At 44.2% G+C, this 15,321-nt stretch overlaps 1 protein-coding gene across 1 annotated transcript in view; it reads right to left on the bottom strand.

Annotated features, from left to right (window-relative positions):
• NXN (nucleoredoxin) overlaps positions 1-14,798 on the bottom strand; it is a 184,456-nt gene extending 169,658 nt beyond the window's left edge. Inside the window, exon 1 of the mRNA XM_056819591.1 lies at positions 14,244-14,798. Within this exon, the coding sequence (XP_056675569.1) occupies positions 14,244-14,672 (429 nt within the window). The 5' untranslated portion in view covers positions 14,673-14,798. The remainder of the gene's footprint in view (positions 1-14,243) is intronic.
• Positions 14,799-15,321: the final 523 nt, after the last annotated feature.

Raw genomic sequence — 15,321 nt, 5'->3', positions numbered from 1 at the left:
ATGGAAGGTTTATTTAAAAAAAAAATGATGGGGCTGAACACTGAAATGCCCTGAAAACTCCACTGAATCAAGCTCCAAATTTGCAGCCATGCAGAGGTCTGCTGGCGGAGGCGGCGGCACCATAACCTCCTTGGACATTTTCTTCTGTCCAGTCTTTATACTTCCCATCAAACTTGAGCAATGAGTAACAGATGAGGGGCTGCTGCTGCTGCTGCTAGCTCCCATGATCAAAAGAATCCTGGGCTGACTGGATCACACTTTAAAAGGGGGGTGGGAGGGGGCGATGGGATGGGGAAGGAATATCTTTTGATTTTAAACAGATTAAATCCATACAGATTTTCATCCAAGGGACTTCTACTGGGGTGGGGGGGGGGGAGCCCAACAGAGTCATCTGGATAAAATTCCCTAAGAAAAAAAAAGTGAAACTTTATCCCCGGCACAGCCAATCTTACCACACCCAGCTTGGGACTACTCAAAACAGCCCCAAATCAAAACTTGTTGACTGTGGAAAAGGTACAAGAATTTACCTTCAATTGGGGTCTATGCTGATGCTTAAGGGAGAGGCGGAGGCAAATTCCTTCTCCCTTATGGGCCTCAGTTTCCTCCTCTGTAATCTAAGGGGGCTGAACGAGGGGACTCTTAAGGTCCCCTCTAGTTCTACGATCCTATTCTGAATCGTGGAAGGGGCAACGCTAGCATCTAAGTTGAAGGGTTTTTCTAAATTTGTTTAGCTGTTGCGATACATGTCAAACAGAAGGTAAACTTGCTCTAAGGGGAGCCCCCCCCATTCATGTTCGTTTTTAACCACAGATGCCCAGAACTGTAAGTTTCCATTACACGGTCTCACAGTGGAATCAGAGGACTTAAACAGCTTCCAATTACTGTACTTCTTACTTGTCAGAAAGCAGAGCACATGTTTGACATTTCATGAAGGGCTGGAACAGATCTCTCCCGGAAAACCTCGAGAAAGGGAGTCCTGATGGAGTCCCGGGCTCTCGGCAAGGCATCTCAAGTCCAGTTTTGGTCCTGCTTTCTAAACCCTTCTGAAATGACTTGGTTTATTTTCTATCTCTATGCCGAATCCTCCAGGCTATTCTTTGAGGGGAAAGAGTTTGTTGTTTCATTTATCTTTGCCTCTCTCCATTCCTAGCTCCTGGCAGTAATTCGGGGAGGGGGGGACCTTTCCTGATCCACCCCCCCTCCCCAACTCCAAGGGCCAGGTACCCTCAGACGAACTGTCTTGTATTTCTAGATAGACCGATGTAGATAGGACTATACAGATAGATATATGTCTCCTCGAATAAAAAGTAAACTCTTTTGAGAAAAGGGCTTTTTGTTGTTTTGTTTTGTTTTTCATTTTTGGCCCATTTTTAGCACCAAATACACAAAAGGTGCTGAAGAAATGCTTATTTAGGGGCAGCTGAGGCGGCTCAGTGGCTCGAATCCAGCCCCAGACACTTCCCAACTACATGACCCTGGGTAAGTCACTAAATCCCAAGTGCCAAAACTTAGTGTCAATTCTAAAACAATAGGTAAGGGCTAGTTTGTTAGTTTGTTTTTTAATGCTTATTGGTTGACTGACTACAACTTAAAGTGATAGAGAAGGAAAATGTGCATTTGGACAGAAAAACATTTTTCTCCCTAAATTTATTCTGAATCTATGCTCTTTTCCAAAGGAATTCTGGATGTGTCACATACTCTAATACTATCCCTTAAAATGGCTTTAAGAAGAAACCAAGAACCCAGCAACGTTAGAGACTGTGAATTTGAGAACACCTGGTCATTTCTTTTTCTGTCACCAATACCAAGTGTGATAAAATCTTATCTCTTTGCTTTGGGTTCTTCTTCTGTAGCCTTTCTTTACTTATTCATTTATTTTCCATTAAACACTTGTAAAGAAGTCAGAGTACAAGGCTTGCTGATATCTACCCTGTGGGACACTAGAAAATCTAACGGGAAAAAACCCAGGGTGAATTTGAAATTCCTTAAAAGAAATGTACTAATGTGGAAAACTGTTGTTACATGTAATTGGTGGGAGATATATTTTAAAAAATAAAAAAAATGAAAATTTGAATTTAAAGTAAAAGGGAAAAAATATACTAGACTAGTGATAGTGAACCTTTTAGAAACTGCATGCCATGTCCCACCCCTGCCCCCAGAGACCATGTGCTATGCTCTGTCCCACCCCCTACCCTATATAAGGGAGGGAGAAAGCACTCCCTTGAGCTGCTTGGCAGAGGGGCAAGTGAAGTGAGGCATGTCCTAAGCACACATAGAGAAAGGGAGGGGAGTGGCCAGAGTGTTCCTCTCCTCTCCAGCTCTATCACCTGTGAGCCACCTACCTTATCTCCTATGCACTCCCATTGGGCTACTAGGCAGAAAGTGAAAATGTCATCAGGCATGAAGGAAAAGGGGAAGGAAGCAGCTCCATCTGAGTCCCTCTGCCTTTCTAGTAACAAACTCTGGTGGGCAATGGTGCACATGCCCACAGAGAGTGCTCTGAATGCCCTCTTTGACACCTGTGCCATAGGTTTGCCATCACAATACTAGCCATGAAGTAAATGAGAAATGTTTCTTAAAATCCCACATATAGGTCTATAAATAGAAGATAAGAATGAACTGACTGGCCTGAATAAAGCCCATTTTGCCCTCTCGATTTAGAGGATAATACATCTGAAATGGAGAACTGAGTTTTTGAATTATCCCCACTGCTTTCTTTCCCAGGATAAGTTATTTGATCCTGGAACAATATGCACAAATTAAAGCAGTTTGGGCTTTTCTCAGATGGGTCATCTTTTTGTTCATTTAAATGTCCTCCAAGATAATAAGGAAAAAGACATGTACACGAATAGTCATAGCTGCGCTCTTTGTGGTGGCAAAAAATTGGAAAACGAGGGGATGCCCTTCAATTGGGGAATGGCTGAACAAATTGTGGTATCTGTTGGTGATGGAATACTATTGTGCTCAAAGGAATAATGAACTGGCGGAATTCCATGTGAACTGGAACAACCTCCAGGAAGTGATGCAAAGCGAGAGGAGCAGAACCAGGAGAACATTGTACACAGAGACAGATACATTGTAGTACAATCGAATGTAATGGACTTCTCCATTAGTGGCAATGCAGTGATACTGAACAACCTGGAGGGATCTATGAGAAAGAACACTATCCACATTCAGAGGAAAAACTGTGGGAGCAGAAACACCGAAGAAAAACAACTGCTTGATTACATGGGTCGAGGGGATATGATTGGGGATGTAGAGTCTAAATGAACATCCCAGTGCAAACACCAACAGCATGGAAATAGGTTCTGATCAAGGACACAAGTGGAATTGCGTGTCGGCTGCAGGAAGGGGGGGGGGGGGAAGAATACGATTCTTGTAACCAAGGAATAATGTTCTAAATTGACTAAATAAAATTAAAAAATAAAATAAATGTCCTCCAAGAAAAACAAACAAATAAATAAATAAATGTCCTCCAAGGCATTAATTAAGTGAAACCGCATACTACATGGCATATATGTGATTAGAGAGTTCAATGAAAGTCTAGTTACAATAATATATAAATACTAAAAACTAGCTGAGTGCTAGAAAGAACTCTCTAATTATCTCATTAAAGAGGAAAGAGTGAAAAAATTGGGCAGCAGATACTAGAGACGGGATCAGATTTTCAAGCTGCCAAACTTTATCAGGTTTTCCTCTAACTTAGAAGAATCTAATACTCTGTCCTCACACTCAAGTCCCCTAAACCACTTCAGTTATGGGGCAACAAACTGTTGAAGGGTTCAATTCTTGGTTACTGTATGGAATAGAAAAGCTATTAGATTCAACTTAAGGGGGGAAATAACACCTGGAAGAAAAAGTACTCACAAGTGTGATCTAGGAAAAAGTCAGTTTTGAAACAACAAAAAGTTAACTTATTCTCCCTTAACAAAAACAAATGACATATAATGGTAGCTTGTTGAAAGAGTTTCAACTAGATGAATCTTTAATTTCTAAGATCTGAAACTCACTTTTTACCTATGAAAGGATCTCAAAATATTGCTTTCTACCTTCATTTTTCCATTCTTCATAGTAATCATATAGACATTTGGAAGCTGTTTACTCATAAAACCTTCTACTTCCTACATGCTTACAAATTAATTTGTAATAACTGTGTTTCAACTGCCTATTAGTCATTGACTATGGTGAGAAGGGAGAGGTGGGAAGGGGACAGTTTTCCAGGCAACTTTATTTTTCAGTTATACCACTGCAGAAGACAGTGAAGGGGACAGCTGGGTGGCTCAGTGGATTGAGACAGGAGGTCCTAGGTTCAAATGTGGCCTCAGACACTCCCCAGCTGTGTGACCCTGGGTAAGTCACTTGACCCCCATTGCCTATTCCTTACCACTTTTCTGTCTTGGAACCAATACACAGTATTGACTCCAAGATGGAAGGTAAGGGTTTTAAAAAACAAAGAAGAAAAAAGAAGACAATGAAGACTTCTAGGGAATACCTGCCTTCCTCATTCTCTAATCCTAAAATATTTGGAGGAAGAAAAAGCAGGTGGAACTCACTTCAATTAATTTTTTTTCTCATCATATCTTTATAATGCCAATGAGTCTTAAAGAGAAAAACTAACATTTACAGTTGGCTGAACAATCACATCGTTTATCTCCTCGTCCTGCTTTTCTTCAACAAAAGTAAAAGGAGTTCAGATTCTATGAGCTGTTTTTGTGACTGTAAATTCCCTTCCATTTACTTACACTGAACACTGCCCTTTATGGCTAGTAATGACTTAAATAAATGATGGATTGAACAATTCAATTAAGGTTGTAATTATTCTGAAAATAGTAAAACTCAAGGTAGAAACAGAACAAAGAAGCCTGATGAACTTGGAAGGCTTGCCAGTAAGATACTAAATCAAGGCATCTTTAAGTATGCATAAAAGTAAATTAATTAAGTACAGGGCTTTAAATACTCTTAAAATCAGCCAGGTGAACAGATGAGAAATCAGGAGGTAAGGGGAAAGGCAGAGCAATAAAGCAGAGCACCAAAATCTCCTTTTCCTGCTCATCAGTTGACTTCATGGGCTGGAAAGAAGAAAGGGTGGAGGATTGTCCAATTTTTAATCTACTCCCCTCAAGAGGCTGCACTGAGAGGGCTCAGTGTGCCTCAGAAATACCTTATTCATCAGTCTTGGCTGATGAACTCCGATGGGCTCCAAAGGGTATATCTGAGTGGTTTATGACAGTGAGATAGCAAACCCCAAGTTTCACAGTCAATGAAAAAGCTGTAAGGGGGGGGGGGGGCAGCTGAGTGGCTCAGTGGATTGCGAGTCACGCCTAGAGATGGGAAGTCCTAGGTTCAAATGTGGCCTCAGACACTTCCCAGATGTGTGATCCTGGGCAAGTCATTTCACCCCCATTGCCTAGCCCTTGCCACTCTTCTGCCTTGGAGCCAATACACAGTATTGATTCTAAGATGGAAGGTGAGGATTAAAAAAAAAAAGCCAGAAGGATCCTTAGAAGCCACCAAGTTCAAATCCCCTTTTATAAATGAGAAAACTGAGGCCCAGAGAGCTTAAACACCTTGTCCAGAATCACTCACCTAATATCTGAAGAGAAATTTGAACCTAGGTCTTCCCAATTCCAAGTTCAGCACTCTAACCAAGACATCAATTCTGTTAAATCCAAATAGAAATGGGGCTCTAATCTGTACATAAGTATCCCTAGGCATCTATTGACTTAGTTTTCAAATGTAATTCAATCTATGTTTTATTGTATTTTTATTTCTTTTGTTAAATAGTTCCCAATTATATTTTCATCTCCTTCAGGCCCCTTTGGAGAGGGTTGCTGATGATGTGTCTGATACTTCTACCATACAGCATCTCTCAACCTGACTTTCTATCCGAAACACTGGACTACTAAACCTGCCTGCCCAAACTTCTATAGACATTGAGATGAAGCCTATTCTAGCCCAAAATGGAAAAAAGAGATAAAAAAAATGAAAAAAAAATAGTGCTAGTGGAAATCAACGAACTAGGCCCCAAACCTCATTTTTGTCCTTACTTTAGTTATTCCAACCAATCATTGTCCAAAGACAAATCAACAAGCAGGAAGCAGCTGTGGCTATCGGAGTCAAATCCAGACCGGTGCAGCCTACTGGAGGATGCGCGTTGAACCCAAAATGGCTCGATGTCTGAGTAAACCTATCACACGGCAATCCACAGCCCATCCTGCTCATGCAGAAGGCAGGAATTTTCCTCTGCTACAGATGTCTGTGAATTCACCGTGCCGCACCGTGTTTCCAATACGGAGAAAACACAACCCTGTAATCTAGCAAACTGACCAAATCTAACAGACTAGTGTAAGCAGAATAATGTTTAATCATCTTAGCAGCCACGAGATTAGAAGGAGAGGCAGCTGCATAGAGGAAGACCTTGGTTGGAATCCCTCCTCCCACTTCCCATGAGCCAGTCATGGAGCTGTAGGAATCTACTTCCTCAGTAGTAATATGGGATGATAATGATATCTATAAGGATCCACCTCATGGCAGGATGGTTATGAGGCTGAAAGTACGTATTTAGTGCTCTGCAAATCTCATAACCTGAATTAAATTTCAGAAGGTGGACCGTCACGTTTTGACTTTGGGAGCCTAAATAGTCTCGGAACAGATGAGCAGGTGAAAGAGGAAAAGGACCTGTCATTATTCACGAATCCGGGGGCTGGAAGAAACTACCATCTCTTGTTCTCTTGGCTGTTCCATTCGTACATGTCTTAATCTCCAGTGAGAGTCTAAACACCCCAGAAGCAAATACTTCTTTTGTGGCACCCCCTCCCCCATGTCTCGTAGAATTAGCTGGGGGTGGGAGGGAGGTTTCAATGATGTATACACAAAGCGAGGTCCTCAAATGCCTATAGGATGAATAATACATTTGGAAATTTCTCATGGTATCGGCTATTTGTTTTTTGTGTGGGGTTGGGTTTTTTTTCCCCACCACCTTCCAATGGCTTTGTGATTGTGTAATTTGATAAATTCCAAAGCCTCAAGTTGTGGTAACCAACTCCTATGATTTATCTCCAAGGTATGTGGGGTGTGCTTAAGCAACTAGAAAGCAGAAATGAAAAAATCGGAGGCAAATATATGCAAGGGGTCAGTTCCTGAAGGAAGGAAGACCTTTCTCGTGAGTCTCTGAAAACTAGACTGGGAAGAGCTCTGAAAAAACCCAGCCTCCCATGACACCCATATCCAACGTCGGCTTTCTAGGGAAAGGGCTAACCACCCTAATTATCATTACCGTTTAGCCTGTGCTATTTTTCATTCTCTCTGTTATCTGAAGACTTTCTCTCCCTACCATGATATATGTTGAGGGTTGTATCATGTTTTCCCCACATACTTTTGTCTCGATTTTCCTTATAAGGCCCCATTTTATTTTAAAAATGTTTTATTGATACAATTTGTATACCACAATCACTTGCCTATATATTCCTTTAGATTATCCTCTTATTAAAAAATAAAACACAGAACAGCTGTTTGGAAAAACTATCCAGTGAGGAATGGTTGGATAAAGTCTGATATATGAACATAGTTGTTCCATAAAAATAACTGAAAAGGATGGTTTCAGAGAAATATGGGAAGGTGTGTATGAATTCATGCAGAGTAAAGTGGGAAGAACTAGGGGAACAATTTATGTAAGAGCAATAACACGGTAAAGAAAAACAATGTTGGAAAACCGAACAATTCCAATCAATGTACATGATGAGCTTTATAGATTCATACGTAATATTCTTTTTCTGTTCTTTGTATATAGAAATGTTCGTGTTTCTTCACATTTGTCATATTAGAATAACAAAAAAAAAATTTTTTTATTTATCCAATACACTGACCAGGAAAGAATGAGAGTCATAATATTCCATATCCACAGCCTAGCTCTGCTGAGAAAAACGGAAAATATTCCGACATCAGTCCTCTAGAACCGACATTGGTCATTGCATCTAGAATCTGACTTCTGCTATCTTCTGCGGTTAGTTATCTTCATTTAAATAATTGTGTATATTATTCTCCTCGTTCTGATTCCTTTGTATCCTATCAGTTTCTCTGAATTATTCATATTCATCATTTCTTAATATGCAATAATATTCCATTATATGGAGGTACTACGGTTCGTTGGCCATTCCCCAATCAATGGGCGCCTGATTTGTTTCCAGCTTTTCGCTGCTACAAAAAGTATTGCTATGAATATTTTAGAATAGATGGAAATTTTCTTTCTCCGAGAGACATCTGCTCAGATCAAAGGGGATGGACAAGTTACTAATTTTTCTCCTATAGTCCCCAACTGTTTCCCAGAATAGTTCAACTAACTCAATTGGCAAACACAAATTCCCAAGTAGAATAACATCATTTTTTTTCCTTTTTAGAGAAGGAAAGGAAGGGAAGGAAGAAAGATCAGAGAAGGAAATAAAAAGAAGAAGAGAAGCAAAGACACTTTTGTTGGGATGATATAAACTTACCTTTCCATATGGGTGGTATATATTTCAGGGGAGAGGAAACTTAACATTTTTTTTAAGGTCTTCTATATTGTACGAACAGACCTTTAGGACAGGTCCTAGGTTGATCTTCTGCAATCCAAAGTACTCAGTAGATCCAGGTTCATTCTAAGAAGACCTAATCATCTTTTTTTTCTCCCTGGGACCTCCAGAGTAGAACCAGGTTCATTCTAAGAAGGACCTAATCATCTTGTTTGTTTGTTTTTTCTGGGACCTCCAGAGTTGTTCCATATAAAAACAGAACAATTTCTTTTTAAGCTTTTAAGGTTAACCGCAGAAATGATCCAGTCTTCCAACCAACAGGTCAGCCATAACTAAGTCTGCTACAGACCAGAGTTGACTCCACCTAGTTTATCTTGTCAGGATTGAGTCTAAAGTTGTTCTAAAGCTGGGGAGGAACTAAGCACACTTCCAAAGAGAAAGGCACTCACCTTTAGGAGCGAGATGGGTCCCTTTAACCAAACACAGGAATGCCTGAAGGCCAATTCTAAGCCTCCAATAACCATCAAAGCTTAGCCCTATAACTCCCAAAGGAAACATCAGTGATTACTTTCTTTGCCATAAGGGGGTCAAAAGAGACCCCTCAATTTTAGATATATACTAAAACCCCAGAAGTTCAGATGTGTATTAGCTTTCCAAAGTCGATACATTATTTCCTATCCGTAAGAAATTTGTAAGAAATAAAAATGTCAGAAAATCTGCTTATTACCCAAGAAATGCTGACTGTTGGAAAGGAATGCTTTTAAACAAATGTGATATTTAGAAATCTGATCTCATGACATAATTGTCCTCATAATCTTAACCTGTAAGATGCTATTATTTCGTGATTAAAATTTCCATCGAGTTCCATAATATCAGTGTATGTTAAAAAATAAACAAACAAAATCTTAAGTATAAATTACTTTTATAGCCCTGAAACAAGTGGAACTTTCTTGGGGGCAGTTAAGACCCTGTAATGTTTTTATGTTTTATTTTCCCACAGCACTTATCGGGGTGCAGGGCCGAACAGAAATGCACACGACATTGAAAGGGGAAATGAATAAAAAGAAAGAAAAGAAACACCACATGGCATTCTCTCTTCCCTACATAATTTTTCAATTTTCTCTAGAGAAATGCCAACCAGTAAATAATTAGAACCATAATCCTCTGTTATTCCACAGGGAAGAAGGATGTGCAGGGCTTTAAGGAATACTAGTTAGTACATTCCTGATGCAAAGTTAATGGAAAACTTGGAAAAATTAGTAACGTAGAACTTTTCTTTCAGTGTGAGATGCTGCTTTTACAGTCAATGAAAAGTTTGGCCACATTCTGGGCAGAAAAGGTGAAATGTCATAACCAGGGCACCAGATAGGGCTTCTTCATGGTTCTTGCTGTCCACTCTATCATTTGTATTAATCATATCCTATGGCATGGCCCCTAGACCCCTAAGAGCTTAATTTCAGAAAAGTGCGCTGTTCTTTGATGTTATCAGAAACCTATTTGCACTGTTTCCACTTGCATGTTGCCATCAGTAAGAATAAGTTTAGGGAACCTTCCATTTGCCATCTCCAGGCTTTCTCACAAGCTGAACCCGGTGTCTAGAATGCACTCACTCATCTTCCTTCCAGCTCTCTGCGGCTGGATCTTCCCCCTCCAAAGAGAACTGACTTGTCCCTTCTTCAGTGACTGTGTATTTACTTTACTATGTACATAGCTTCTCAGGAGCAGGGATTTTGACTTCATCAATGTCCCTCTGCATAAAGAAGGTGCTTAAATGTCTGAACTGATTTAAGGTTTCTGCTGATTGTGATGGATGGCCCAAAACAGAGTCAGGCTTCCTTTAAACAGTTACTTTCAGCGAAGAAACCGAGGCTTCATGTTTCACAGTCAAGAAAGGGACAAACAGAAATAAAGAGGGAAAGAGCCCCTGAAGGGGGTTCTGGGTCAGTTACTAAGATCCAAACCCATGCCTCTTCCTGGCTTTAGCTATTTCTGCCTAGGGCCCTGCAAACTTTCCAGGCACCCAGCTTCACCACCTCAGTCAACCCCTGGCAATGGTGCTTCCCTCACTGGACCCATCCAGTCAAGTGCCTAGTCTCCTTGACATTCTGCACTATCCCTTTCCCATCTGCCTCCTTCTTTCTAGTCACACAGCCCTATTTCAGGCTCTCAGAAACTCTCCCCTGAACCACTGCAATAGCCTAACTGGACCCCCTGCCTCAAATGTCTCCATTCTCTAATCTCATTTCCTCCAGCTGCCAAAGGAACATTCCTAAAGCATATGCCTGACTTACTCCTCTGCTCCAGAAGCGCTCATGGCTCCCAGCTGCCTCTAGGATCAAATGCTAACTCCATTTTTGGCAATAGAAAGTCCATCTGGCTCCTGGGATGAGACCAAGCTAGCTACCTAGGCCCTGAAGGGATCCTGGAGCTGCTGGATGCTTTGGAATGTGGACAAGCTGCCTAATTCCATTCCAAAGAATCTATAATTCCAGACCTACTCCCCGTTACTTCTCTTCATGCATGCTAGGCCACCCAGCCAAACCTGCCTCCTTCTGGTCCTTCGGTCACTGTGCCTGAGCACAGGGTCCCCCCAGTCCTTGCAAGCATCCTCTCTTCAGTTTATAATTCCGAGCTTCCTTCAGAACTCCCAGAAAGCGAGGGCTTTTCAGAGCTCCAGCCCCAAAAGAAAGTAACTTCAATTTATTTTGTATGAACGTATGGGTAGTCTATATGAATATGTATGTTCCCTGACAAAACAGAACACTGGACTGTTTCTGGCATTTGTCTTTGTAGCTCCAGAGCCCTACACCGAGCCTGGCAAATGGTATGTTCTTAATAAATGAATGTTGATTCCAGCATGCTCTGTCCACAGTAATAAATACAATTAGGAGAATATCCAAAGCATTATGAATTGTTTCCACAGCAGGGCTGAGATGCATTGAGTGAGTCATGTGGAATCTCTCACCTTGTTATGAATTAGGGGTACCGTCTGTGGCCCCAGTTTTTCACTGGCCCATACAGAAAGAACTTTCCACTCTTGGCATCCTTTTAATCTTCTTGCCATCATTCAGTAAGCACTGACCAGTCATGTTTGTTGAATGAACTTGTGCTCTAATCAGATGAGCCCAGCTCCTTCCCAGCAGGCAATATCCATTTTCAAAGTATGTAAGACAATCGCTTTCCTCTATAATCTTCTCAGTTCCATTCTTTATCAGTGAAGAATACCCAGAAATAAATCTTCATCTTTTTACGGTACGTCTCTAAGAGTATTCTGGTACCAGAGTAGAGGGTTTCAGATGCCTGAAAACCATATTAGCTAACCAATGAGAACACTAACTTTTTAAAACCTTTGGCAACGCTAAAATTGGCTGGAGGAATCAGTGATATCCTTTTGGTAAACAACTTTCTATATCTGGCTCCTTGTCCCCCCACAGGATCATTATAAGCAACCAATAACCAAGACAAATATCTCAATACCTTTTTATTAATCAGGCAAGCTTATAATTTGCACATATTAATAACTAGTTTGTTTGTCACAGTGGAAAGCACAAGGGGCCTGGGGTCAGAGCACCTGAATCTTTCCAGAGTCCAGTACTGTCTCAGAAGCTTCCAGAAAAGTTGACTCTGGACAGGCAGCAGGACAAGGCTCATATACACTACTGGCCTCACCGGGCTCTTGGGAACAAAATGCTTGGCTAAACCAAAAAGCGCTGTAAAAAATGTGATTAGGTCTATAGGAGGTGTAAAGAATAATCCAGAAGGTAGCAGAAATCCCAATATTTACCTTATTTAATTGCCAGGCTGGAAAGAAAGGATGAAAACAGAGAAGCATGGAAAGGTCCCTGAGAGCCAACGCAGCCCCAAGTAAGCAGAACCAGGAAAACAATATACGCTGACCGCAACCCAAATGGGAAGAAAACAACAAAACAATCCAAACTAAACGCTGTGCGATGGCCAAGCTGGGTTCCAAAGAAGGCACATTCGGGGTCTTTGTGGAGATGAGGGACTACACAGGTGTGGAACCCTGCAGTGAGTCAGACTCTGAATTCTGTTGGGGAGTTGTACTAACCACTATTTTTTTCTCCAGCTGGGTAGGGGGTGGGAGGGAAATGTAGGTGAGGTCAAAAGAAGAGATCAATTTAAAAGCACTTATTTAACTAGTACATAGTAATGAGAGACGGCATCAGTTCTCGTGGGTATATCTCCAGTGTCTACCTCAGTGCCTAGCATGTGAAGGTGTTGAATTAAAGTGGTGAGAAGCCTTCCGAATGTCAAGTTTATAAAACGTGTTTATCAAGTTCTCTTCCATATTTCTGAGCTCAGATCAGTACTTCACTCACTCTAATGGAGCAAAGACTTATTCAAGACATTTAAAACCACTTCATTAGTGAGACTTCTGCTTTGCTCCCTCAATCTACATCAGATGCCTATGAGAAATGCAAGACATGTATTTGGTACCACCCCACTCCCTGAAGGATCCCAAACACTTCTTCCACCCAATTCACTTGTCTACATCATAAATGAGCTTCTGAGAAGAAAAGGCCCCCGTTCAATGATTCACAATTGCCCAGATTTTATTAGGCACTAAAATGCAACATCTGGCCCCAAACTTTTCATTCCACCCAGTGAATGTTATATCCAAATAAACAGTTCAAACCAAACGACCCATTCTCTAGGACTGTTGAGCCCTGGAATTGACTGTAAAGTGCCAGGGCCACCCATTTTCTCATCACCAGGGAATCTCAATCGACAACTACTCTCTTAGTACCTAGGTACAATTAAAGCTAGGTGTAGGCTCCGTTCACAGGTCAAAACCCTCCAAAGTGTAGGAGCCTTCATGAGGGAGAGCCAATGCACACTGCTCTGAAGGGGCTGGAGGGCTTCTTCTTGGAGAAAGCATCCCTCCCACATGTTGAAAAAAGGCACTCATTCATCTGCTGCAGCAGAGAGAGGACATGTGGGGCGTGGGGATGGGACTAAAGGAAGGCTTCCCAGTCATGGAGGTGCCTCTTCTCTAAAACCATTTCCTAGCCCTTTGTCACCGATCCCTTCCACAGGGCACCAATCATCATGGCATCTCTATCAATGATGATAGTCCTGGAAGCTCTTTCCAGTGAGGGAAAGGAGGAAACCTCCTAGTCCTGGCATTATGGGTAGGGGGCCAATCCCCCCTCCCCCACCACAGACTATATATCAGCTAGAAGTCAATAGGCTGAGGGAAAGGAAGGGGCCCCTCCAGCAACATCTGGCTGGCCTGGGCTCAGTCCTTTGGAGTGGAAAAAGCAGATTTCCCCCATGGAGCTCGAGAAGCTTCTTCCCGTCACCGAGATCTGGTGGAGGGGGCAGAAGGCATGCTGGGCCACTCAAGAGATTGGAATCCAGAGCAGTCAGACCTCGTTCAAAGCTGCAAACATGGGGGTGGGGGTGGGGGCAGAAAGAGCAGACGCAGAGAGAGGCGATCCCCGGGCATAGGTCCCCGGTCGCCGCCTCCCCTCGGGCACAACCCGAAGGCGCTGGAGGGGGTCTGGACACTCTCGGCCCGGCCAGACCCACTTTGGGAATCCCCGCGGAGGAGGCCGGGGGCGGGGCGCGTATGTCAAACTTTTCGCCGCTCGGTTCTCAAAGAGCCCCGGCTCCCGGCTGCCCCCCACTTCAGCCCCAGGCGAAGCCGGCGGGGCGGGGGGCCGGAGAGGGGAGGGGGAAGAGGAGGGGCAGGGCTACGGGCTGGGGGCTCACCTTCCGGTGCTTCTCCTTGTAGGGCAGCGCCAGCCACGGCATGTCCCGCACGAACTCCTGCCACTGCTGCTGATCCTGGTCCGAGGACACGAACACGATCTCGAGGCGGCGGCGCGGCTCCGGTTCGGACTCCGGCTCGGCGGCGGCCCCGGCGGGGGCTGCCGCTGCTGCTGCTGCCGCCGCCGCCGCTACCGCCGCTGCAGCACCCGCGCCCCTGCTCTCCGGCCCTGTGCCCGGCGCGTCCCCCCGCAGGCGGCCGTAGAAGGCGGCCAGGCTGGCGCTGAGCTGCGCGCAGGGGGCGCTCAGGCTGCAACCGAAGTAGAGCCCGAGCAGGGAGATCCCGCGGGCGCCCAGTGAGTGCACGTCCACCTCCTCGCCGCCGCCGGCCACCAGCTTCTCGCCGAGCAGCTCCACCAGGAAGCCCGACATCCTGGGGCAAGCGAGCGCGAGCACCGGCCGCCCGGCCGCGTCCGAGGCTCCGCTCCGACACACAGCGCAGCGGGCAGCCGGGCGCGCAGGCGGCAAATGCGGACTGGGAGAGCCGCGCCGTCCGCCCGCCCCCTCCCCGCCCCCACGCCACCGCCGCTGCCGCCGCCGCCGCCGCCGCCGCCGCCCCACTACCCGGCCAGGGCCACCAGGGGGCTCCAAGATGCCGCCGCGCCGCCCGCTGTCCAGGGGGCTGGCTGCCCCAAGGTCAGGGAGGCGCGGGGAAGGGCTCTGCCAGCCAGATGGGCCGGGGACACCGAACTGGGCAGCCCCAAGAGGGCAGCCGGCATGGAGGTGGAGCCGCTGGACAAACACCTCCTTAGTTCGTAAGTCCTAGATCTGGAGCTGGAAAGCAGCCTCGGAGGCCAAAGGCCGACCCCCTTCTCGTTACAAATAGGAATCTGGGATCCACACAAAGATCCTAAGGGGGACCTGGACTTAAGAAGAGGCTGGTTCCAATCTGGTCCCAGGCACTTACCAGCTGTGTGACCCTGGGCAAGTCAATTATCCTCTATTGGTCTCAGTTTCCTCATCTGTAAAATGAGAATGATAGTACCTACACCTCCCTCCCCCCAGGAAGTTATAAGGATAA

Source organism: Monodelphis domestica, chromosome 2 (assembly GCF_027887165.1).
Source record: "Monodelphis domestica isolate mMonDom1 chromosome 2, mMonDom1.pri, whole genome shotgun sequence".
Classification (NCBI taxonomy): Eukaryota; Metazoa; Chordata; class Mammalia; order Didelphimorphia; family Didelphidae; genus Monodelphis; species Monodelphis domestica.
Note: the sequence above shows the minus strand (reverse complement) of the source record. Positions and strands in the feature narration are given on the sequence as shown.